General features: G+C 39.4%; 1 protein-coding gene across 1 annotated transcript in view; it reads left to right on the plus strand.

The window, feature by feature from the left end:
- Positions 1-26,534, plus strand: part of LOC136858442 (uncharacterized) — a 257,510-nt gene that overhangs the window by 124,822 nt on the left and 106,154 nt on the right. The window contains exon 10 of the mRNA XM_067137987.2: positions 22,619-22,794. Coding sequence (XP_066994088.2) covers positions 22,619-22,794 — 176 coding nt within the window. The remainder of the gene's footprint in view (positions 1-22,618; positions 22,795-26,534) is intronic.

Genomic DNA, 26,534 nt, shown 5'->3' on the forward strand with positions numbered 1-26,534 from the left:
AGTTGCTTAAGTGCGACCAGTATCCAGTATTCGGGAGATAGTAGGTTCGAACCCCACTGTCGGCAGCCCTGAAGATTGTTTTACGTGGTTTCCCATTTTCAACCAGGCAAATGCTGGGGCTGTACCTTAATTAAGGCCACAGCAGCTTCCTTCCCAGTCCTAGCCCCTTCCTGTCCCATCGTCGCCATAAGACATATCTGTGTCGGTGCAACGTAAAGCCAATAACAAAAGAAAAAAACAACATATTATCATTCCTTAACAATTTGGATAATAACATTAAATTCACTAAAGAAGATGAGATCAATAGCTCTTTAAATATCCTAGACATCAAAATCACATGACTATCAAACAAGTTCGACTTCCAAATATACAGAAAACCCACCTTTTCTCCAACAATAAAAAATGATTAACTACATCCCAATTCACATAAAAAAGGCCACTTATCACAGTCTAATATATAGGGCATTAAAAATCCCTATGTCTTCTAGTAATTTAGAAAAAGAATTACAATTCATTAACGAAATAGCTAAATTCAACGGATTTAATACAGATGATGCACAATGTAAAAATAGCTTATACAACAAAAAACACTAATCGTAACTTATTCTTTAATCATAACACTATTAACATCACAGACAATTGCTACTCTGGATCAGGTACATACAGACTAAAATGCTCTACATGTAATTTTTTTTATGTTGGCCAAACTGGCCGCAGCTTTTCAGCCAGATATGCCAAACATTTCAATGCACAAAGACACAATAAATTTTCTGCAATGGCTGACCACATGAGGGACACAGGGCTTAAATTCACTACAATAGAACAGGACCTTCATATCCTCAAAAGAATTTAAAAAAATAAAATAAACTCATGACAGAATACGAAAATTTTTTCATATTCTTCGACCAGCAGTTTAACATAGATAAGAATTTGAACGATATCATTGATTAAAGAAAAGCCCCTTTTACAAACAGATTTTATTACTATTACAAGAATCAATTCCCCTCACCCATACATTCTTAAAAATTTTCAACCTTAAATTAATAATCCTCTATAACTAACACACTCCCCTCCCTTCCCCCCACTGCTAGTACCTGCCATTCAAATACAAACAATAGACCCATAGCCATACCCACTCTAATATTGCTCCCTCCAACGGCATCCCACTGCTACAATACACGCAGCAATACACTTTCCTCTTTCTCCCCTACCGATAGTAGCTCCCCTTCAAGTACTACAAACAAGCCCATAGTCATGCCTTCGCAAACAGATCCCCCTCCATTACAAACCTACAGCTATAACACTCGTAGTAAGAGCTTGACAGTTATCAATAACTTTAGCTCATAACAAGTTACCCTCACCATCGTCAAATGGTAGGTGTACACGATTTCCACCTTAAAAAGATTTATTATGATTTTTTCATAAAATTAACACCACGCTTCTGGTTTCCTTTTACAGATTCTGCTTCTGATTCAACATTCAACAAGTTAGCTTCATTCAACTATCACATTGCCTTTTCGACCAGCATTCAATAAACCCATATTCTTAACAATGTTATAGTGTCGTATCAAATGAGATGGTCCATAGAGGTCCAATATAAACATCCTATATTAACCTTCAACTACAACCTCGTACTTCTTCATCAAAGTGAACCACAACTTCACCATATGCTATTGACGTTTATCTTATGTAAACAAACAATTACAGGTCATCTGTCAATATTATTTTATTGAACATTATGTTTTAAAACATACGATTCTGATTGTCATTCTCCTCATTATCTAATTCTAACCGCTAGTCGGTCAACATCATTTTATAGCAATTTGACCACTTGTCTATAACAAACTGTTGCTTTAGTTATTTTACTTACAACAGTGGTATTCCAATGTCAATATTGCAAATACTTTCACCACTTGTCAACTTTTCACTCATAGCAATATCTTTAAAACCAACATTGTACTAGTCTTTACCCTTTTTTTTTTTTTTTCCAAGTCTCTTCAAGGTTTTTTATAAATTAGTTTCATTTTATTTATATGTAAAGCAGGTGCCTGATTTTATTTCAAGGTTAAACCCATGGCTGATGATGCCCATATGTAAGGCAAAACATGTACCATTTTAATTAACATGTCAGTGTAATTCAACAAAGACAAGATTTATTGTATTGATAAAGTGGTCAAATTCATAAATTAATTTATTGTTATTATTTCAATAAAATATCATCAATACGGTAAAAAGATAGTTGTCACGACTTATGATTCGACCCTTGTGTTTATTATAGAAGATTGTACTGTTCACTTATCACTTTGCTGAAAATATTAAAAATATCGAGTGGAGTTGGGGTCATTCTTGAAATATATAGGGTGAAAAAATGAAAATGTAAAAATAAACCAACTTGTTCTGATTTATTTCAAATTATTGTTTACAATAATTGAACTTATGTCAGTCGTAATCACTATCAGAAGGTGTTTCTGTATTTTCTTTTAAGTTATGGATAAAGGTAACTGTATCTGGTGCTAAGTAAACACAGAGTTTCTTTTAGTCATTTAGCTTTTCTGAGTTAATAGCTATTAGCTCATCATAACATTTAATAGATTGAGAGGGGAGTTCTGGGTTGGCATTGTTTTGAGCAAAGGAAACATGCATGTTGGTGCAATGGCAGACATGCCTTTACTGACACTTATTTCATACTTGTGCAACTGTTGAAATGTAAATGTTTTGTACTCGCTCATCTTAAATTTCTCATTATTTTTGGTTACAGATGTTTCAAAGAATGTAAGTGATCTGTGAAATTTAGTATCATGTCCCATTCCACGCTGACAACTTCAAACTTTGTTTCAACAAGTTGCACCCAACCTTCATACATCTCCATCCTTTCTACCTTTTGTTTCATTTTTCAACAATGGCAAATTTCCAGTCACATGGAAGGAAGCTGTGACCCCTTATTGGTACCTTGTATACAATATTGGTGAATTTACCTGTGAATACCAGCATGAACATAATCTGATCATTGTGTAATTCTGGTTTTGATCCTTGCAACCATCTGAAAGAAAAAGCTTAAGTATTTTTACATCTTTGTTCAAGTAAACAAGCATGACAAAACTTCATTAAGACCCCTGCGTGCCTCTGTTTCAGGCTACATATACATCACAGTTTTTTTTGTTTTACAACTGTATATGCAATAATTATGTAACCACAACTGCCGAGAATAGAATACTTCACCTACTTCCAAATTGGGAAAAGGAATATTCTGTTCAAAGTCAAAATTCTGTGTTGGCATGAGTCTGTGATTCTTGCTCGGCTTTCTCAAGTTCTTTGTAAAAAGTATTTGCGCTGCATTTATGGACTCTTAAATCTGTAGCCAGCTTCTCTTTTATGGTGGAATTTTTCTCATGGTCAGTTTTGCATTTCAGAAGGGCACATGTGCCACAAACTTGTTTTTGGTATTCCAAAACCATAATTAAAGTGAGTACGAAAGTAATCAAGATGAAATGCATAAGTAACCTCACACTTAAGTTTATGTACATCACCCCCAGATTTCAGATAAAGAAAGGCATCTGGATAATGTTCTTTGCTGACAAGGGTATACAGTTTCAGAACATTCAAGCCACTTGACAAAAACCTGCATTTACAATGGTTTCTTTTGTAGTGAGAAACCGTATAAGGAAATTGTCTAATATGTCTATCAATCTTCTGGAGGATTTCTTCTGCCTTCTATTGAAGGCGTCTTGTGAGGACCCCGACCATCAATGGGATGACAGTCCTGCAGTACAATAGTCACAGAGACGACTTATCCTCCGCAGAAATATGTTTCCCCACTCTATTTACATATGCTTGGCCTGATGCTCGTGCTTTCTTTTTTATATTGTTATCCCAGTCACTTTAATTTCTTCATTTTTTGACTTGAATTTTAGAAGAATCTTCATTACCATTCATTTCAGCACCACCAGTGGACTTCATTTTGTCACATATGTGAACAACGTAACACCAGAGACATCTGACGGGAAACTGTTCAGAATTTCAAAACTGTTCCAACTCCATACATTGGAACGTTCTTGAAATATACAAAAATTTTGTGATGTTACACAAGCACTTTGCACTTTGAGTTGGGGCGTTTTCTCCATCTACAGTACAAACACGTGTCCGAAGTTCAGCTATCCATACATACCATAAAGGGAATTTTGTTAAAAAGTGTAGTTGGGACGTTCTTGAACTCTCAAGTTCAATTGTGTATAGCCGCTCAGCTGTTTTTGCCAGGGCATGTTTCCTAGGCGAGCGAAGTATGGCCTCAGAGTGGAGGGGTGAGGAGATGAGACTCCAGACCCTTTGTTTGTATGTGTTTCTTTTTGCTTGCCTCGTCCCAAGCATATGGTGTTCCTGACCTGCAGAGATAGTTTCGCCCATTTAAATACATACTAAAATATTCACTGGAGTAGTAATTTGTCTTTGCCAACGGAAGGCTCTGTGTTAATGAGCCGGTAGTTAATGTATTTCCTCCATTTAGGGTATTAAAAATAAATCCGGTCATGGAATTTCAGCTAGCACCTCAAGTCAGAATGGCGTGGTTCGATACCCGACTGGTATCGAAGTTCTTGTATCGATACCAGAAGACCTTTGTGGGGTCACAGAATCTGGAGAGCACTGGAGTGTATTTTATTGTTTTCTTTACAGGAGAAATTCTCCACCGTATTATGTATTTTATTGTTTGTGTGTTATGTAATTGTGTGGATATTCATTTTTTGGAGTTACAGGCTCACCAGTGTTGTAATGTCCATATTGTAAATATTAGTAATAAGTTTGTTATTCTCGAGAGACACGTGTATTCGGTAGTATGGTAATGTGTAATGTGATACTGTTGGAACCATTAGTAATAGGTGACAGCATGATTTTCATGACTACGTAATTTGTTGATTTATGTGGAACATACTTGTTAAATATTCTCAAAATTGCTAACATAAAAACCAGTAGAGATGCCAACGTCTTTGTATAATCTTATAATTTATGTTGTTCTTTTACAATAATAAGTGGATGGTGTATCTGCCTGAGGGCAAACAAAGTAATTGACCCGTGTAATAAAGTGGATATCCAAATGATATAATTATCTTAGTGAAAGGGAAAAGTCCCTAATATCTGGCAGTGAATTTGTATTATATGCAGTGTTGAATGGTTTCGGGTTGGGAATGTCAGAATGCAATTCAAGAGTGAATGATGAACTCATAAAGACGTAAGATGGCATTACCCACGCGATAAGTTAAGTGTAGTATTCTTAATACGTAGATTTTCATGGCCACTAAATGACATTATGATAATTATTTGGGGATATTAGGTCGTGTAATAATAAATAAATACCAGCTGACGCGTTTCAATCCTGCGACCAGGATCGTCTTCAAAGCAACAACAAAGCAAAATGACTACGGTCTCTCCATAGTAACCAAACTCAAGATAGAGAGACCCTGTTAGAAGTATAGTTCATTCCAGGGCCTCCAGAGTCACGGAGAAAGATGTTGACGAGTTAACTATGGAGGGTAGCCATGATCTACTCAGTATATAGCCGTCACCTTTGTTAAAATTATTCAGGAATTTAGCAATTTCTATCGCCTCATGAATGATTCTGGAAATAAAATGTTTCTCTTTACAAATGACAGAAGTTGCATCAAAAATTATTTGATGGTCATTATGTATGGCATGTTCTGCCACAGCAGACTTCCCTGGCTGGCAAAGACGTAAGTGCCTGCGATGTTCGTTAACCCTTGTTGCTACTTTCTTACATGTTTGGCCGACATAAACCGATCCACAGGAGCAAGGAATCATATATATTCCAGCGCAGTTTAAACCGATAGGATCTTTGACAGATCGCAAACAATTGCCTATGGTGATATTAGGCTTAAAAATGGTCTTGATATTGTGCTTTCTGAGAATATTGCCAATCCTATCCATAACAGATTGCACGTATGGCAAGAAGGCCAGATTCAAAGGACTAGAATCACGTGACAATCTGTCTTTTGGCTTAGGATGTAGCACTTCGTCAATCCGTTTCCCTGAACAGCCATTGCTCAGAAATGTTCTGGTTAGGAACTCAAGTTCACCGTTTAATTTATCCTCCTCACAAACCTCCCTTGCTCGGCTGATAAGAGTGTTAAGCATAGCACGCTTTTGACAAGGATGGTGATGAGAGGACCCATGAAGGTATCTGTTAGTATGGGTAGGTTTACGATAAACCGAATGACCTAAAGTTCCATCTGATTTCTTAGAAACCAAAACATCCAAGAATGGCAAACATCCTCCACGTTCAGTCTCCATGGTAAATTTAATGTTTGGATGTATGCTGTTCAGGTGATCCAAAAATATGGATAATTCGTGTTCACCATGGGGCCAGATAACAAATGTGTCATCGACATATCTCAACCAGATGGACGGCTTGAGCATGCAAGATTGAAGACAACGCTCTTCAAAATCTTGCACATAGAAATTAGCGATGACTGATGCCAATGGCGATCCCATGGCAACACCATCCATTTGTTCGTATATTGTACCATGAAAACTGAAATATGTGGTAGTGAGGACAAGGTGAAACAGATTAACAATGTCACCAGGAAAGATTTTATCCAACAGAGACAAGTTGTCTATGATTGGAACCCTAGTGAACAGAGACACAACATCAAAACTGACTAGAATATCACCAGGAGAAACACGCAGATTGGATAAAATGCCAATAAAATGCGATGAACTCCTGATGGATGCCTCATTACCTATGTACGGCTTGAGAAGTCCTCCAAGGTATTTGGCCAGGTTGTATGTAGGGGAACCTATACTGTTAACAATAGGTCTAAGGGGAACTTCGTCTTTATGGATCTTAGGAAGGTCATAAAGTCGGGGAATTGTGGAAGCCTGCTGTCGCAAACCACGAGAAACATCATTTGGAATTGAGCTAGCTTTAAGAAGAGACGCTGTTTTCCTATCAATGGCGTTGGTAGGATCATTTTTTAGCATCTCGTGTGTACAGAATTTTTCATCAATGATCTCTCAGTGAATAAAATTGTGTTTTGAATTTGGTAAAAATCCATTCTTATTATTTCTTAGATTAATATATTCCTCTTGCTATAGTGCCCTACTTTCAAGATATTCGTTACATGCCCACTTTATTTTCACCAGACGAAACCATGACCCATATGTTCTCGAGCAAAGCCGTTGCTTTGAATGAATGTAAGGAGGATAGAACTTCGATGCCCAGATTTGTTTCTCTGAAGTTCTTCATCCAAAAAATGTCCATCCATGACATATTTGTTAGGTAGGATTTTTATACTTAGTACTTTGTAGATGTCCAGGACAGATACAATATAATCTGTCTTTCTGAGATTGAGTTAAAGCCCTAATTTGCCAAGCTCATTCTTTCCATTGCTGTATTTTCTCTGGGAGGCCTTCATGTCTTAAATCCACCAAGATGTCATCATTGGTGTAGAGGAGTGTCCACTGGTGGGGAGTTCGCAGGTTACACATAATATTGTCCATGCTAAGGACAAACAGTAAGGGCAAAAATGCTGATCGCTGATGTAGTCCAACATCGATTGTGAAGGGAGGCGATGTTCCTGCTCCACATCAGACTGTATTGTAAACATTGTGGTACAGTAGATAGATCCACTGGACATAACCTTCGCGGATATTGTGGGACTGTTGAGTGTGCTAGATGATGTTTGCAGGACATGATCGAAGGCCTTCTCCATGACAAGGAACGCCATATGGACCGGTTTGGTCTTTCCAGCGTGATTGGGATCTATCGTTCCACACCCTTTGACGAAACCACATTGGTTCAGAATTATGGAAACAATTTTATGGAGCCTGGCATCAACTGCCCGTTCATATGTTTTCATGACATGACACAAAAGCCATTTAAAAAAAGATATATGTGTAGAATATACGTCTCCAGTCTGGATTGAAGCTATCAACAGAAAACAAAATGCAGTAAAACTTGAAAGAGTGCAGGGATTAATCAATATTAGAATATCAAAGGCATTTAGAACTAGATCAAATGAAGCATTGTATTTCCTAACCAGAAGCACTCCTATTATCTTAGAAAATCATAAGTTAGTAATCTTCTGTGAACTTAAAAAAGATAGTTACCAGGAAATAACAGTGGATAACCCAAAGCACTATTTGACTTGGCCACATCCTGAAGATGTATACAGTAAAACCTGCGTTAACGGACACCTCTCACCGGCGGACACCCCTCATTGGCGGACAGTTGTCTAGGTCTGTAATTAAATGCCATGTTGTGTATGAGTAATTTACCCCTCTTATACGGACACCCTTTATTACGGACGCAGACACACCATAGCCACGAGAAATGCCAATTTACCCCTCTTATACGGACACCCTTTATTACGGACGCAGACACACCATAGCCACGAGAAATGCCAATTAAACCTCTCCTAATGGACACTTTCTTTTTTAAAAAATGTACTGTATTTGTGACCTTTACAGTATGTATTCGCTTACTTTTTGCACTGGTGGTACTTCCAAGAATTGCAGACACCATAACTTTCGATCCAGGCTGTACACATTCTTGGAAGGCAACACTAAGCTACGCTATTACTTCCGGAAGTTGTTTGATCTGACATGCTCGACAGCGCTGGAATTCGTACCTTCACTGTCAGGTTACTTTTCATTGACTCGTGGGCTTTTGATGTGTTCAATTTTACGTTAGTAAGTTGTTGTAAACATGGCTCCGAGGAAGTTTTTAACTTTAAAAGAAAAGGTAGGCATAATAGACTATCATAAAGTTTAGAAGTGTGGTGTGCGTAAACTGTCCGAAGTGTTTAAGATTGGAAAGGCACAGGCAGCTGAAATTGTGAAAAAGCAAGAGGAACTAGTGAAAGAATGCATTTACATGGCAACGAACAGCGCATTAAACTGTTTCAAAGTGGTAGTGAAGCTCTCATTGACAAGGCAATGCTAGAGTGGTTTGCTAAAATAAGAAGTCAGAATGTCCCTGTGTCAGGACCAATGATACAAGCAAAAGCATTAGAATTCACGACAGAACTAGGTATTGGAGATTTCAAAGCCTCGAATGGCTGGCTAGAAAGATTCAGAAAGTGACATGGTATCAACTTCAAAGTGATTTGCGGAGAATCATCCAGTGTTAATATGGAGATTATTGAAAACTGGCAAGGAAAAGTACCTTCAATCATAGACGGGTATGCTCCGGAATATATTTTGAATGCCGATGAAACTGGATTATTTTTCCGTGCTTTACCCGACAAAACTTTGTGTTTCAAAGGAAATCATTTTACTGGTGGTAAAATTGCGAAAGAACGTCTTACGGTCTTGTTATGTGCACGTATGAGTGGAGAACGGGAGGAGCCCCTTGTGATAGGGAAAGCTGCAAAACCAAAGTGTTTTAAGAATATGGACGTTACAAAGTTTGGCATTGAATGGAAGGCAAATAGGAAAGCATGGATGACCAGAGAAATAATGACAGAGTGGCAAGGACAATTGGACAAAAAAATAATACGCCAAGAGTGAAAAGTGTTATTATTCCTCGATAATGCAGCATCGCATCCGGATACAACTAAGTTGCAAAATGTGAAGATCGCCTTTTTCCCACCAAATGTAACATCAGTTTCTCAGCCGCTTGACCAAGGAGTGATCCAGAACTTCAAGGTTATGTACAGACAGTTAGTGATGAAGCACATAGTATCAGAACTTAACGGGAATAAAGTAACCCTTCAAACAGTGACAAAGGGACTGAATGTTCTCCAAGCAATTTTGTGGATAACCAATGCATGGAAAAACGTTACAGCCTCAACAATTCATAACTGCTTTCTAAAAGCTGGGTTTCCCGATAGTGGTGGACATCCCGAAATAGAATCGGATACCCTTCCTGACAGCATGGAAACCACACAACAGTCGATTAATGCAGCGGGTTACAGTGTACAAGTGAACACCTATATCGAAATTGATTCAGATATTCCAGCAGAGTGTTAAGAGTGGAGACATGAAAACGAATCTTCAGTCAATCCAAGGGAAGAAGGACAAAAATGAAGATTCTGACGAAAACGGGAGTGAAGGCAATGCTAATGACGACTTTGAAGAAAATATGGAAATTAATGTGCTGCCAATAACCTCGTACAGTGAGGCTCTTGGCTTTGTTAAGCGACTGAAAGAATTCTATTATAAACAAAACGATGAAAAAGGTGTAAATTTGATCCAGGATTTAATTGCACATAGTGAAAACATCATTGCTAAACCGAAATGGACAAAACAAACAAACATTAAGGACTTTTTTCAAGTGCTAATGTTTTACTGTACTGTGCTAGAGATTGCTGCATCTACATACTGATTTAAAGTTTCAAAACCTCATATGTTCTCCTAAATTTTAACATGGTGAACGGTAATAGTGTACAGTGTGTTCAATAGAGGTTTTCATAGAAGTGATTTTGTCCCTTTAATACAGTACATCGCAGCTGCAGCAGCCTATCTACAACTTTCTCATGTTAGTACAGTGCAGTATATTGTACAATACTGTTTACAGTATACAATGAAAGGTACATTTGCGAGAATTGTTAACACATAGTATACATGGGTTATTGTGTTCCAACTTATGTTTAATGGTACTGGTTTCATAACCTCTCTCTCGGGCGGACACGCCTTCATAACGGACATTTTTCGGTCCTGAAGGTGTCCGTTATGGAGAGGTTTTACTGTATATAAAAAAAGAAGCAAGAGATATAGATTATAAAGTTGACATATACTGCATACCTATGGAAGTAAAGGAGACACAGGAGTTTGAGCTGCAATTGCAATATTTATAGATAGAGAACTAGCACATCAGTTACAATACAGGATACAAGACTACTGCTCTAATAACCAAGTGGAACGGTCAGCAATTTTTAAAGCACTAGAATGTTTAGAAACAAATCAACAACTTCCAAATTACCAGAAGACAGCAGAACTTCACGCAGACAGTAGAATAACTTCAGATTCACTCGAAAATAATGCTATTCATTGCAACCTAATATCATTAATCAGAGAAAAATTAAGAAAACTGGAATCTCAGAACAGGGTGATTCATTACACTTGGATTAAAGCACATAATGAATATATTGCCAACGAAATTGCGGATAATGTAGCGAAAGAAGCAGTAGTGAGGAGGAATCTACCAGACAGTTATGACCATAAACCAGCTAGCGTCATCTTTAGTGAACTGCAAGTAGTGGATTTAAATATGTGGGAAAACGAATGGAATAACATAACGTAAGGGACAAAATGAGTTTTTCCATGTGTAAAGGACAGACTGAAGTTAAGTTTCCATTAACCAGGAAAATAATGTCTTTATTAACAGGGCATGGGAAAATAAACTCATATTTCTATTGATTTACAATAAAAGAGAGTCCTTTATGTACATGTGCAACAGAGAATCAAACAGTTCATGGTATTTTATTTAGGTGTGGAGAATATGAAGGAGAGGCAATTATTAAGGAATAAAATGATAAATAAGTATGGAAAGTGGATATTTGACAAAGTTAAATTAATGATGTATTTTATGAAAGAATTTGTTTTCTACTTAAATTTGATTGATTTAGATGGTAGTAGATCAGATTATTAAATGTTAGTGTATGTAAATAATAGATTCAGACAGTTTCTAGAGTAATATAGCAGAATTTGTAATGTTAATAAAAATAGAATTAATTATTCATGATAATTATGAGATTAGCAAATCACCCTAAAATAATATACAGTGAAAACCCTTTAATTCGAAGTTGATTAATTTGAAATATGTGTATTTAGAAGAAGTGCCATTCTCTGAATTCAAATATAGTCCTTCATGTGGTATTTCGATCAGTTAATTCAAAATACAGTTAATATGTAATTTGAAGTTCTCATCAGGCTCCTGAACTATGCAATTCGAAATCAGTACTGTAATCTGGTTGCTGCAGAGCAGCGAACAAATAGTCATTGTGGATGGCAGTTAATGACAATGAGTGACTGTCTCGTATCCCTCGTTGTCGCGTACGCACCTGGATAGTGGGTTGTTTTTTTTGTTTTTGTTTCAGGAATTAAAGTTTATGATTGCTGCCTCTTTGTTAATTTTTTAATTGCATTGTCAAGGAGCCTTATTTTTGTCATGAGGTACATGTATGGTACAATCGTGAAGTTGCTTTTGTTGAAGTTTCATAGAGCCTAAATTGGTTTATGATGGAATCTCAAGCAGACCAAACATTGGAAACGGCGTCTCTTCTCATGCCTCCTGGCTAAAGACACAATAATAATACCAATATAAATGGTCCGTTATTGGACATCATAAATCTTCCAGCTAACTCATTCCTGTTTGCCAGCGTTTCGCCCCAGTGTGCTAAGTTGGGCTCATCAGTTGGTAAATAGCACACCCACCAAAACGCATGGCTAGTGCATGCCTTGGAGGTACAATGCCAGCCTGATCGATTCTGGACAATGTGATCTGTACCAGCAATGCTGCAGAAAATATTGTGAATGCAATGGATGTATAGAAGATTTTATTTCGACAACTTACAGAAATGCACTTAAGCAGCGCACCATTGACTCGTATTTCAGAAAAGAATGACATTGTTTCTCAGTGTTTGCCTAACGAGGAAGGTGTTGAAATGCATTATTGTTGGAATTTAATTTCTATGTTGGCTACCACATTAAAATAATTTCATATTGACCACCCTGGCATACATAGTTTTTTTTTTTTTTCCGTGTGTTTTGAACATCGAGGTATCGATGGTTTCATTCAAAGTCAAATAGTACCGGGCGAGTTGGCCGTGCGCGTAGAGGCGCGCGGCTGTGAGCTTGCATCCGGGAGATAGTAGGTTCGAATCCCACTATCGGCAGCCCTGAAGATAGTTTTCAGTGGTTTCCCATTTTCACACCAGGCAAATGCTGGGGCTGTACCTTAATTAAGGCCACGGCCGCTTCCTTCCAACTCCTAGGCCTTTCCTATCCCATCGTTGCCATAAGACCTATCTGTGTCGGTGCGACGTAAAGCCCTTAGCAAAAAAAAAAAAAAAAAAAAAAAAGTCAAATAGAGTATCGTGTGTGCATTGTATCAGGATGTAAATATGTTTGCATCCTGGATTATAACCAACTTACAATAGTTATGTGAGATCTTCATACCATAGATAACTGTAGAATTTATTTTTCTTCATAAATATCGGGTATAAAGCACCACAGACCGGAAATGATTTGGTGGCACACTTAACCCAACTTCTGGCCTGTCAACCGTGCATAACTCGTCATTTTCAAAGTTCTTGCTGCATCCGCATTTTATTACCGTATTCTTTTCGTGCTTGTAGACACTGCCTGTGAATTGTTTCAAATTGTCTAATGGAATTCGCTACAACCGCACATCCTTTCTGCCAATAGTAGGTGATTGACAATAGTATTTTTGTTTCAGTTTATAGTTTCGTATTTACGAAAAAGTAATCAAAATAATGGATAGGTGTGTTGTAAACATTCAGGAAGAATGGGCCAGTCTATTTAGGTTTGTACATTTTAAGACTGATTAACCCTGGACTTCTTTGTTATTACATACATCTCTGTATGTTACATAATTCAAAGTCCAAATTTTTTGGTCCCGATCACTTCAAATTAGCAAGATTTTACTGTAATTATGCAAGTTTATCTGTGCAAAAAATATTTTGAAGTTTCATACAGAGCATTTTGTATTATTTCTGATGTATAGAACATGCTAAGAATTAATAAATTTAAAAAGAGAGGTTTGAAAGAAGATTCCACCCTCCAATACTTAATCTAATATTCAAGTTTACAAAAGCCATATCAGCTGATAATCTGTGCATTCAGTCACATCACCCTTGCCATTCTAAATTGGTACTGTGATGCTAGTTGTCCAAATTGCTTGGGCCACTCCATCATCGATGATTCAGTTGAAGAGAGCAACAAGGACCTTGACTCCTAGATGGTGGCCAAGTATCTTTCACACTTCAGCTGGGATGTCACTAGTGCTGGTTGCCTTCCTACTCTTCATCTTCTTCGCCGCTTCTTCAACCTCCTTTGTGGTAACTGGCAATACAGGCCCAGAGATTGGATTCACACTTTGGATTGGAGGATGGTCGAATTCCTCATTACTCATTTTGGAGAAGTAGTCACTCCATCGACGAAGGATTGTGGGTGGGTCTTGGAGGAGACAGTGGTTTTCATCCTTAATGTGCTTGACATATTTAGTATCCTTAGGTGCCTGATGGTGTGCGTGGTCCAAGTGATAGATTTTTATTTTCTTCTTCTGGCGAGTCCAGTTCAGCATACACATGGTCGTAGTAAGCTGCCTTGGCTGCTGCTACTGCCCGTTTGGGCACTTATTTTTGTGCCTTGTTATGCTGAAGATCTTCATTGGTGGTAGACTGAAACCATGCTTTAAATGCCTTCTTCCTGTCCTTCGCAGCTGCTTGCACTTCATCATTCTAGCACCACACTTGTTTATCGATAGCTTTTTCCCCTGGCTTTGTTTCCCCCAGAATGGCAGTGGCTGCAGTATGTACTTGCCCGAACAAATTGTCCCATGTGGCAGATGCTGGTTGGTTTGTGTCGACATTAAAGGGACCAGTGGCAGCCATGGACTGAGTTCTGCATTCACGTAAGCGCTACAATTTTATCCGTTCGACCCCATTGATCCGTGACCACTTGTGGCCTAGATTAGTCGTCTGGAAGTCCATGACAAGAGGCCAGTGCTGGGGAGTAGTGCATTCTCAAGGGAATAATTTAACATTGGTCAACCACTTCAAGTCACATCGTCTTACAAGCAGATAATTTTTTTGAGTGTTGTGCCCACCTCTAGTGTAGGTGGTGACATGAGTGGGCCACTTCTTGAAGTATGTGTTGGTCACTATGAGCTCATGTGCTTCAGCACAGTCTAAAATTTGGGTATCATTTTCATTGTGAGTGTCAAATCAGTTACCTCCATGATACTGGTTATAGCCATCTCTCACTGATCCAATATGGCCATTGAGTTCTCCTTTAATACCAGATCCTGATTAAACCATGTTTTAAAAATCCTGCATTATGTCGTCCTTGAAGAAATGATTTCCTGCACCAACCATCCAGAAATTTCAATCCCATTAGCATTTTTCATGAAATGGTATCTAACGATCAGGTGGCTACATCATACCTATAGATCTTCACATTAACGTCCTGTCATTGCGGTAATTAGATAAGGTACCAGTAAAGCAATCGGCGTGAACTTGCTTAAGGGACTATCTTTGCATCGTGTTCGCCTGGAATGGTGTGGTTGGTCGGCATGGTATTGGTAAATGCAACGCTAATGGACATGCATAGCTCACTTTTTATGCTGAATTCAACTTGAGCATTACAAACACCTCTTCCGACTCCCTACTGCTACTGCATCTTGCATCAACACCGCTCTAAACATTGGTAATTTCTTTCTATATAATCGTTCGTAGAAGAGATCTTAGGATATATTAATTATTAGGACCATGTGTGGACCTCAGTTTGGACTAATCACGACCTTATGAGATCCAAGATGAGGTTAGTATTAAAGCCCCTGCTAAGAGTAGGGCACAAAATTTCTCTAAGACTGTTAATTGATGAACTGATTCACTGCAATGATACAAGAAAGAAGCTTGATGCTAAATTTGAGTATGCACAACTCTATATTGAAAGTGCATCAATTGACGAAAAATGGCAATCTTACGCTGGAACACTTCATAAAGCCACTCGTTGAGCTATTGGTACACCACAAAAGAAGAGGTAGGATTGGTTTGATGATTCTGGTGCTTAACTATGGAAACTCTTTAACGACTTGAGACATGGTTTAAAAAACACAGCAGATGTTGAACTACACAAATATTATAATCAATCAATCAATCAATCATAGTGATGGGCAACGCTCTCGCTCGAGACTCTCGAGACTGACGTCGCAGATGTCGAGACTCTCTCGAGAATCTCGAGACCGATCCTCCTGTAGTGCAAGCCGTGGGACGTACCAGTAACTACGACTGTAAACTTGACAGTATATCATTGACAGTTATTGCGTGAAATACCGTTCTCATATGAAAACGTGTGAGCCAATACATTTTGTTAAAAGTCAGGGAAAGTACTGCATGTTCAACTATGAACCCCTTAATACCACTAATGAAAGTGATAGCCGAATATCAGTATCTTATACTGTTCACGGCTCATGAGGTGGACATCTTAGCTGAATAACCCTGCATAATTTGTGAATAACTGTAGATAGGATGTACACCTACTTGAATACTAGAGGCGTGCATTATTCGAACTTGACACGGGGAAAGATGTGCTTTGCTACATATGCAACCCCCATCACACATCCGTGGAACGTGTAATCTAAAATGCCCGACTTTGCTCCAATTTTTTCAATAGGGGTGATGGGCAACGCTCTCGAGACCGATTCTCGTGTGCTGCGACGTCCCAGTAACTACGAGTGTAAGCTTGATCGTTATCATCAATAGTTCTCATATGGAAACGTGTGTGACGATAAATTTTGTCAAAAGCCTAGGAAAGCACTACATGTTGAACTATGAGCTCCTTAATAGCATTAACGAAAGTGAAGACAGAATTATAGTAGGGCCTATCTTAAACTGTTCACGAGTTATTTCAGGTGGAATTCTTAGTTGAATAACCCGTATAATTTGTTAATAACTGTTATTAGGATGTAAACCTACCTGGATGCCTCACAATAGTTGTCGGCAGGGTAGCTTCCTGTAATTCAGACCAGGCCGGAGGTGTTCTGTGACGATTCCTCTTCATTGATATTATGCGTTTGTAAGTGCCGGATCATCCCAAAAGTATTTCTGCCGACGTATTTTACTTCTCATGAACAAGAAACACAGCGGGCTGTGCTATGTGACATCTCTTCAAAATAACCGACAGCCATGACTTGCGTTGCGTTTCGGAAATCGTCTACAACTTGTGGCGTAAAACTAGTTCAAATTCATATTGCACCGTCACATATCGAAGTACCTAATTGTGACGGGGATACTCTTATTACATTGTAAGGAATTATTTCCTTCGTCGTCCGACTCGTTGGCTGAACGGTCAGCGTACTGGCCTTCGGTTTAGAGGGTCCCGGGTTCGATTCCAGGCCGGGGCGGGGGTTTTATCCTTAATTGGTTGTCTTCATCATTTCATCCTCATCACGACGCGCTGGTCGCCTACAAGCGTCAAATAGAAAGACCTGCACCTGGCGAGCCGAACCCGTCCTGGGATATCCCGGCACTAAAAGCCATACGACATTTCATTTCCTTCGTCACCAAAATATCGATAAGCACAAGCAGCGCTCATATGTTATTGAATGTGGGGTCTGATCAGTAGCGGCGATTGGGAATTAAGGGGGGGGGGGGGGGGCAAAAAATGTACAGACAACAAAAAGTACATGGGGATATAGCGGGGGGGGGGGGGGGGGAAGACGGCGTTGTGTATGCATATAAACTGAAAAAAAAGAAACCTCCAAAGTGGGAGTTATTTATGCTCTCAGAGCTAATTTCCACAGAGAGGTAAATGTTTTACCAACTTAAGTGTGGCAATAATTTGAGATTCTGATTCAATAATAGACTATACAATAAAAATTTCACCAAAGAATAATATATACATCTATTACAATTAAATAAAAGTACTGCGTGATTATGCAATTAAAATCATTTAGTATTTGACTAGGCCTATAGACTAAGAAACTAATAGACAGTAAAGAGACTGCTAGACGGACGAATATGCGCGGCAAGTCGGTGAATCATACTTCAGTGTCCATGATCTTGGCAAAAAATTATACCCCTGGTACCCTTTCTCACAGCATATGCAAAGTCCCCACTACTGTACTTGTGGCGCTATGCAAATCAGTTAACCGCGACGAGCGACATTTTGTGCGTATTTCCGCTAATAATTAACGGAAATAAAGTAAAGAATTAGCTGATAAGAAAACAGGGCTTGTACAAAGTGCTTTTATTTAAAAAAAACCTATATTCCTATTTTCAGACGGCTAAAATGGAATAATTTTTTCTCCACAAAGTGGGGGGGGGGGGCAGTTCCACCCCCCCGCTCCCCATTGTCGCCGCTACTGGGTCTGATAACGATGTGCACTTATCTGTCGAAAGAATTTGAGCAAACTGGAGCATTTTAAATTACACATTCCACTCATGCGTAATGGTGGTTGCATATGCAGCAAGGCGCATCGTGCCTCGTCTCGTGTTTGAATAGTGCACGCCTCTAGTATCCAGTTACGTGCGTGTACCTACAGTAGCCGTCAGGTTCTGTACTTAAACCACTCATTCGTGTACCTACCAGTGCATACAATGCCAGAATGCGTATCCTTTATAATTATGTTATACTGCGTCAAAATAGACCTCGGTAGAAATGAACGCCCTAGTCACTTGTTGACACGTATTTACGAAATGGAGAAGGCCCGTGGTTGGCTATTCGCATACTCGGCACAAACAACATTCAGCTCCGACAACCTCTAGGCCTACGACACGCTGCTCACCGCACAATGCGGGGACAACGCTCTCGAGATCTCTCGAAATTTCTCGCGAGAAATAATGCCTGTAATTGTAGGTGGTCTTGGCCTGCGCTAGTCTCGAGAAATCTCGAGACAAAGTCTCAGACTGGCCATCACTAATCAATCAATCACTACTGATCTGCATTTAGAGCAGTCACCCAGGTGGCAGATTCCCTATGTGTTTTCCTAGCCTTTTCTTAAATAAGTGCAAAGAAACTGGAAATTTATTGAACATCTCCCTTGGTAAGTTATTCCAATCCCTAACTACCCTTCTTATAAATTAATATTTGCCCCAATTTATCCTCTTGAATTCCAACTTTATCTTCATATTGTGATCTTTCGTACATTTATATTTTGAATTGTTGACCGACTTCTTAATTCTCATACAAAGCAATTCTTACCTGAGAGTCAGTGTGGTTTGCATTCAATTAGAGGCATTGGTGATGCTATATTTGTTGTCAAACAGCTACAGGAGAAAAGTCTTGAACAACATACGTGCTTTGTGGATTTTGAAAAGACATTTAATTGAGTAGCATGGACTGTGCTATGGTTGATTCTTGAGAAAGCTGGATGTCCAGGGAAGTTTAACATTGTGTGCCATTTTCATGATGGCATTAGGCCTCAAGTTCAGTATGATGGCAGCTTCACAGACCAGTTCCAAGTTACTAGTGGCATCAAGCAGGGATGTGTTACGGCCCCTCCACTCTCCGCAATATATAGGTACTTTGTGACTGTGGCAAATGATACACTTAAAAAAACTGCAACTGCAGTGATAAGATTGCTTTGAATGTCAGGTGTGATGAAATCATCTTTGATATCTCCCATACCGGGCGAGTTGGCCGTGTGGTTAGGGGTGCGCGGTTGTGAGCTTGCATCCGGGAGATAGTGGGTTCGAATCCCACTGTCGGCAGCCCACCAAGCAAATGCTGGGGCTGTACCTTAATTAAGGCCACGGCCGCTTCCTTCCAACTCCTAGGCCTTTCCTGTCCTATCGTCACCATAAGACCTATCTGTGTCGGTACAACGTAAAGCCACTAGCAAAAAAGAAAAAAATATTTATATTGGCACGGGTGCTGGCATTTTATAGTTACTAAATTGTGAACATACCGACCACCAAGGACCATCTGGGCTTTAGAAGAAGATATAAGAGAATAATTAAGTGCAATTAGGAATGTACATAAAGGAATAACATGATAATATAAATTAATTGTCAGTCAACATAGAAGGAAATGAGAAAAAAATAAATTGAATAACTTATAAGATGAATAATTCTTGAATTGTAGCTTTTTTTCGAGTCAAGCGCTGGTTCATTCGAATTATTCTTCTACTGGGACAATACACAGTTTATGAATTGGTCTTTTCAACGCACCAAAGTTAGATCGAACTATTGCTACATGTTCTTCATTATCACACCTGGCTACAAAGGGAAGCCATGAAATTCTGAAGCACACCAACAGCTTTAACCATAAGGAGGAATCTGAACAGGTAAACTAAGTCTGGTTTGTAGTCCTGAAAGCCTTAAATCCTGGAGGACACGATGGCCGCAGCAGACCATAAAAAGTAACGGGTGATCAGTTTCCTGTTTTCGCCAAGGCAAGTCAATGTACATCTGGCTCCTCAATGCTTCAATCATTGGCTGAAGAACAGCCAATCGTTGACCACCCCTCCAACGTGGAGGGCCAATAAGCGAGGAGCGCATTGTAGCCTGCACTGTATAATGAGGTGGAATTGCAACACCACTCCATTCCACTGTGAGCTTCGCTGCTATCGAAGTCAGTCAGAAGCCTTGATAATGCTGAGCGCAGTTTTCGGTGAAAAATTGGAATCATCACATGCTCCTGGACCACGGCCTACAAGCCCGGAAAACACAGACATGATTTGTAACGCTGGCCGCATAAGCCTCAGTTGCTATATTATGTCCAGGATTGGATTTTTTTGGACAATTTTTATTTTTTATGATTATATTTCTGAACAGGTTTTCAACACCTCTCAGGGCATTAGTAACTGGACTTTCGGACAGGAATCAAACTCACTCCTTCCTAACATAAGTCTAGTATTTTAATATGGTCAAATACGTACGTTATTCGAGTTGCCCGCCTGGTGGCCGTGATTGTTAAGACGCTGAAGTCTAAACGATCTGACAACGAGGTTAGCCAGTTCGAATCCCGTTGGTCAAAAAAATTTTCACCATCAGAATGTTGGCTGGCAGGGTAGGGGAGGTGGTAATAATAATAATTTCGTGTGGCTATTTCTAGCCGAGTGCAGCCCTTGTAAGGCAGACCCTCCGATGAGGGTGGGCGGCATCTGCCATGTGTAGGAAACTGCGTGTTATTGTGGTGGAGGATAGTGTAATGTGTGGTGTGTGAGTTGCAAGAATGTTCGGGACAGCACAAACACCCAGTCCCCGGGCCACTGGAATTAACCAATGAAGGTTAAAATCCCCGACCCGGCCGGGAATCGAACCCGGCACCCTCTGAACCGAAGGCCAGTACGCTGACAATTCAGCCAACGAGTTGGACAGGGGAGGTGGTGGTATAGAATTTCTAATCACTAGATTGTGTGCCAAAAGCCTGGATTAAATTCCAAACCTCTCCACAGTACTCATATGGAGCGGGGGCATACAACGCTGTTGATGGTGATTGGTCCGTCGGATGGGGACGTTAAGCCCTGAACAGACCCCTTGGTGCTATCCGACAGGAGTAGGCTATGTGCTGGCACCGGGTTTCACCCTCTCCGTACTATCATATATCACATCATTCATTTCATCTCATCAACTCCTTTGATGAGGTTGACATCAGGAAGGGCATCCGGTCATAAAAACCCGCCACGACAGATTCATCTCGCCTCACACCCGACCCCGTAGGGAAACAGGACAAGGGTTGGACAAACAACAAACACGTACGTTTTTCGAGTCTTGAGAGTTTGCAGTATGCTTGGAAGCTGTCTCATGTCTTGAGATATTCGTACTGCCTATGTGCAGCCTAGCCGGGCTGAGTGGCTCAGACGGTTAAGGCGCTGACCTTCTAACCCCAACTTGGCAGGTTCAATCCTGGCTCAGTCCGGTGGTATTTGAAGGTGCTCAAATACGACAGCCCCGTGTCGGTAGATTTACTGGCACGTAAAAGAACTCCTGTGGGACTAAATTCCGGCATCTCAGCGTCTCCGAAAACCTTAAAAAAAAGTAGTTAGTGGGACGTAAAACAAATAACATTATTATTATGTGCAGCCTAACATTTAAATTTTTTAAATCATTTCCCACCTGTTCTGGTTTGTGCACAGAGTGTCTCAAGATGCTTCTTAGCAGAACTGAAGGTCACGAATAAACATCAGTTTTTTGAGTTTTGATGTTTTTCTCAATTTTTGCCTGGCAGAGCCTACGGGGTTGGGTATGAGGTGAGATGAATCTGTCGTGGCGGGTTTTTATGACCGGATGCCCTTCCTGACGTCAACCTCATCAGAGGAGTTAATGAGATGAAATGAATGACGTCATATATGATAGTAGGGAGAGGGTGAAACCTGGTGCCGGCACATACTTGCATTCAAAACCATATTTTTTAGTACATTACCTTTAAAAGTCGAATAATCCTAATGGTAATTTGTGGTACAAGACTTGCAGAAACTTGCTACATATACCAGTGACCAAATAACAAGGGAAGATGAAAGAAGGGATTTTGCCATCATGTTGGGTGCTTTTTTTATCGGATGTGTTTAAATTTATTGTATAATAAAGGTAAAAAAAACTACTTGTGTTGGCTTGTTGCATGGCTTGGACTTCTTTAGTAGCATATTTTTATTTTATAAAAACGACTTATCAAACTTACTGACCTGAAAGATACCACACGGGAAAGTGACAAAGTTCCCTTGATAAAACTGAATTTAGAGTATCAAGATTTATAACTCATCATTTATGTAGGCGTGTTTGTAAGATTATAATTATGGTATACATATTTCATTATTGTGGTGATTGGCCAAATTGTAAATGGTTTTAATTCTTTCCCAGATTTTCCATTTTTCCTTCTTGTACATTCTTTTCCATGGTCCCTCCAAAAATTGAGAATCAAGGTTCCACTGTAAACTGTTATTTGTTGTCTGTTGCCAGCTCCTCTTTTTCTTTCTTTTCAGGCAGGACTAGTATGCAGGCTTAGCACAAGGTGCACCATACTGGCTGCTACAAATCCAAAAGGTCATTATGATCCAGAGCAATCCATCAATGTTAACATTGCCTTGGCCAGCCCACTACTAAGCCGATTTGACTTGGTACTTGTACTCCTGGACTCAAAGAATGCCAACTGGGACAAGTATGAATCAAACTTGATAAAAAGAAATTCGAAATTGAGTTATTAGGGATAGTATAGTGACTTATTACTACTTATAAGTCATTTTAAATTTCATGTAATTTTTGTTTCTTGTTTTAGTGTATTTCTTTTTTATTCTTCTTAAGTAAACATAGATTTCTTAGTTATTCCTTGTAAAACAGCATTTTGTTTTCATGTAATTGTTTGCTGTATTTTTATAGTTGCTTTTGTAATTCATGTTTTGATTTTATTTTTCTGCTGTACCAGTGGACAGAAAACAAACTCTGTGGTAACCAGGCAACCACTGTTCATCATTTATCTATACTAAGGCTTCGTATTCCTCCTCCATACTTTATTAGCGTGTCAGTACTCTGTCTTCTATGTACAGCAGGTACAAATGACACCGTCTTTTAAACAAGTTTCCCCTGTCTTTGATTGGTGTTTTGTCTGGATCACAGCAAAACCCCTTACACATGGTAACACCACTGAAGGCGGCAGAATTTTTCTCATAATACTACATATCTTGCAAATATTTATGGCCATAAAATTGTGCTAAATCAGCAACCGTGTTGTTGGATGTAGATCCTGATAGGTCAGGCAATCTTGTGATATGGCATGGGAATGTTGTGCACTGGATCAGCTGCTGTATATTTGGACTTAGATCATAATGCTACATTAGGGTGATCAGATGTCTCATTTTTAACAGGACTGTCCCTTTTGTTTCCCCGACTGTTGTCCCGTTGTCCCCATGAAACTCAATCAGGACAATAAATTGTCCCTTTTTATAACTTCCAGTTCTTTTCCTCCTTTTTCTTAATAATGGCATGACCGCAGTAATTGTAGAAGCTTTGAATGTTACATACGCAGAAGGCTCTGCTAATGTTGCGTTAAGTAACCGCCATGTTCCGAGAACGAACATGTGTACCTTGTGCGATTGACAACTACAGTAATTTCGTCCCAGTGTGCTAATTTGCTCTCATCAGTTGGTAAATAGCATACCTACCATAACGCATGGTTAGTGCATACAGTGGAGGCCATTGCTCAGGCTACGTGGAGCAACGGGCAGTGCCAATGCACTATGAGAGACTTTGTCTCATTTTCAAAAAATGATACCTGCCTGGCCATCAGGTGATATAGACGTTCTCATAGGGAACCTAAAATATTTGTCCTGAATGAGTAAATTTATAATACCAATACAGTTGATCCGTTATTGGACATTATAAATTTTCCAGGTAACTCATTCCTGGTTGCCGGTGTTTCCCCCCAGTGTGCTACAGTAATTTGGGCCCATTAGTTGGTAAGTAGCACACCTACCAAGATGCATGGCTAGTGCATACCATGGAGGCCACTGTGACCACTTGGAGCCACTGGCAAGAATCAGTTTTTGAAATTGAGGTGAAGTCTCCCATAGTGCATTGGCACTAGTTCACTAGGGCAAAACGCTGGCAACCAGGAATGAGTTAGCTGGAAAATTTATAATGTCGAATAACGGACCAACTAGATTGGTTTTATAAATTTCCTCATTCGGAACAAATATTTCAGGTTCAGTATGGGAATCAACATCTAGTGCCAATGCACTATGAGAGACTTCACCTCAATTTCAAAAACTGATTCTTGCCAGTGGCTCCAAGTGGCCACAGGTAGACATCAATTTTTTAAAATAAGACAAAGACTCTCATAGTTCATTGGCACTGCCGGTGGCTCAAAATAGCCCACGCAATGGCCTCCGCAGTATGCACTAGCCATGCGTCTTGGTAGGTGTGCTAGGTACCAACTGATGAGCCCAACCTAGCACATGAGGGCGAAACGCTGGCAACCAGGAATGAGTTAACTGGAAAATTTGTAATGTCCAATAATGGACCATTTATGTTGGTATTATAAATTTACACATCCGGAACAAATATTTCATGTTTCCTATGGGAATCAATATCTTTATCATAAGTGGTATGTCCCGGGCTGTCATTGGAGAGATGGTGTTGAATGACATTAGTAGACTACTAAGTTTGAGTGATGTTTTTAAAAGTATGAAAGATCATAATATGAAGATAAAGTTGAAATTCAAGAGGAAAAAATGGGGAAAATATTCCTTTATAGGAAGAGAAGTTAGGGTAGGAATAATTTACCATGGGAGATGTTCAGTAAATTTCTAGATTCTTTGCAAGTATTTAAGAAAAGACTATGTAACAACAGATAAGGTATCTGCCACCTGGGCAACTGCCCTAATGCAGATCATTGGGAACTGATTGACCATCTCCTGCAGTGTTCTTCATCACCAGCCACTTGCACCAGGAAAGATCTGATGGGAGTGACAGCTTGGGTTTCCACAGTGCTGTCTGGACAGATAAAGATTGTCACAGTCACCATTCTATGTACAACCCCATCTTTTGAATATAGTCTTGATTTTAGACATTCCAGGGTACGTGAGAAAGGCCTCCCTGTAGCATATCCTGGCCAGTGTTCTTTAGCAGAATGGCTAACATTCTTGATACTGAACATCCTCAAGTCTCTTGAATACCATTGTGCTAACATTCAGGCTTTTCCTAAGCCTACAAGCTTAGCTGTGGCACTGTATGTTATGAGACTTGTGCCGGGCTGTCTGCCTCCAAATGAAACAGAGTGCAGAATTGCATGATTTGAGTACTTGCCTTACTCCTTTATATGGTCACATGCACTGCAGTGCACCATCAAGGCACATTAAGTGAGCAAATAAATTCAGGACTAAGAACTGCTGTATACAGGTATTAGAAAAATGTGAATTAGCCTCAAAATTAACATTTAAAACACAAGATGAAATGTTTCTCTAAATTAAACCACATTTTGGGAAATATCATCAAACTTCCTAGCCTACATACTGTAGTACTCTGTTTTGATAGCAATATGTTTTGTAACTATATATACACCATACATCGTGGATGACGTTTGAACATACATTGATCTTAAGTAATATAAAAGCTGCATTTTTTAACAGAGTAGTTGCAAATTCCATTGTGAACTCGATAATATATTGTAACATGATGGACCAACAGGGTGATGGTCTCTGCATTGCTGAGAGCAACAGATGAATAGACATCATCTCCATCGACCCGACTATCCGGTTTGAGACAAATGAAGCTCAACCTGAAGAAGTTGACCTTGAAAAACGACTAACATATGAAACTATTACAGAGACAAATACAAGCTTGAGTCCATAAGCATCACTGGCCTCATGATCAGTACTTGAGGGATCATTTCCCAGCTACTCGTGTACTTCTGAAAAAATTTGGACTAAGACCTTCTGCATATGGAGCTTCACACAAGCAGTATGCTGGTGACACCTTGTAGCTTAGTTGACACTTCCTCTGATAGGGAACAGGAATCTGTCAACAGAGCTTCATGCAGGAGGTTAGGAGGGGAAGAGGAAGTGAAATGGAGGTTGCATGTCGCAAGCTACACGCAATGCAAGTCGCAAGGTTGAAGCGACAAATCCTCTCCACTTGATTGTAGTGTTCCGGGTCAGCTGGAAGTGCAGTTCGTTGAGGAATTTGAGAAGGGACATTTTGTACGATTTCTCAAATCTCAGTTATGCAAGAAAGAATTTAACCTAACAGGCATGGTCAGTTTAATAGTGTGCATTTTTATTACTTGTTTGATAGTGTATGTTTACAGGTATGTTATAGTATAATATTTATATTGAACTTGTGTGTTCGACAAACTGAAAAGCTTTTAAGATACGTTTTATATTACAACTACAAAGTGAACATGAA

The sequence above is a fragment of the Anabrus simplex genome, chromosome 1 (assembly GCF_040414725.1).
Source record: "Anabrus simplex isolate iqAnaSimp1 chromosome 1, ASM4041472v1, whole genome shotgun sequence".
Lineage (NCBI taxonomy): Eukaryota > Metazoa > Arthropoda > Insecta > Orthoptera > Tettigoniidae > Anabrus > Anabrus simplex.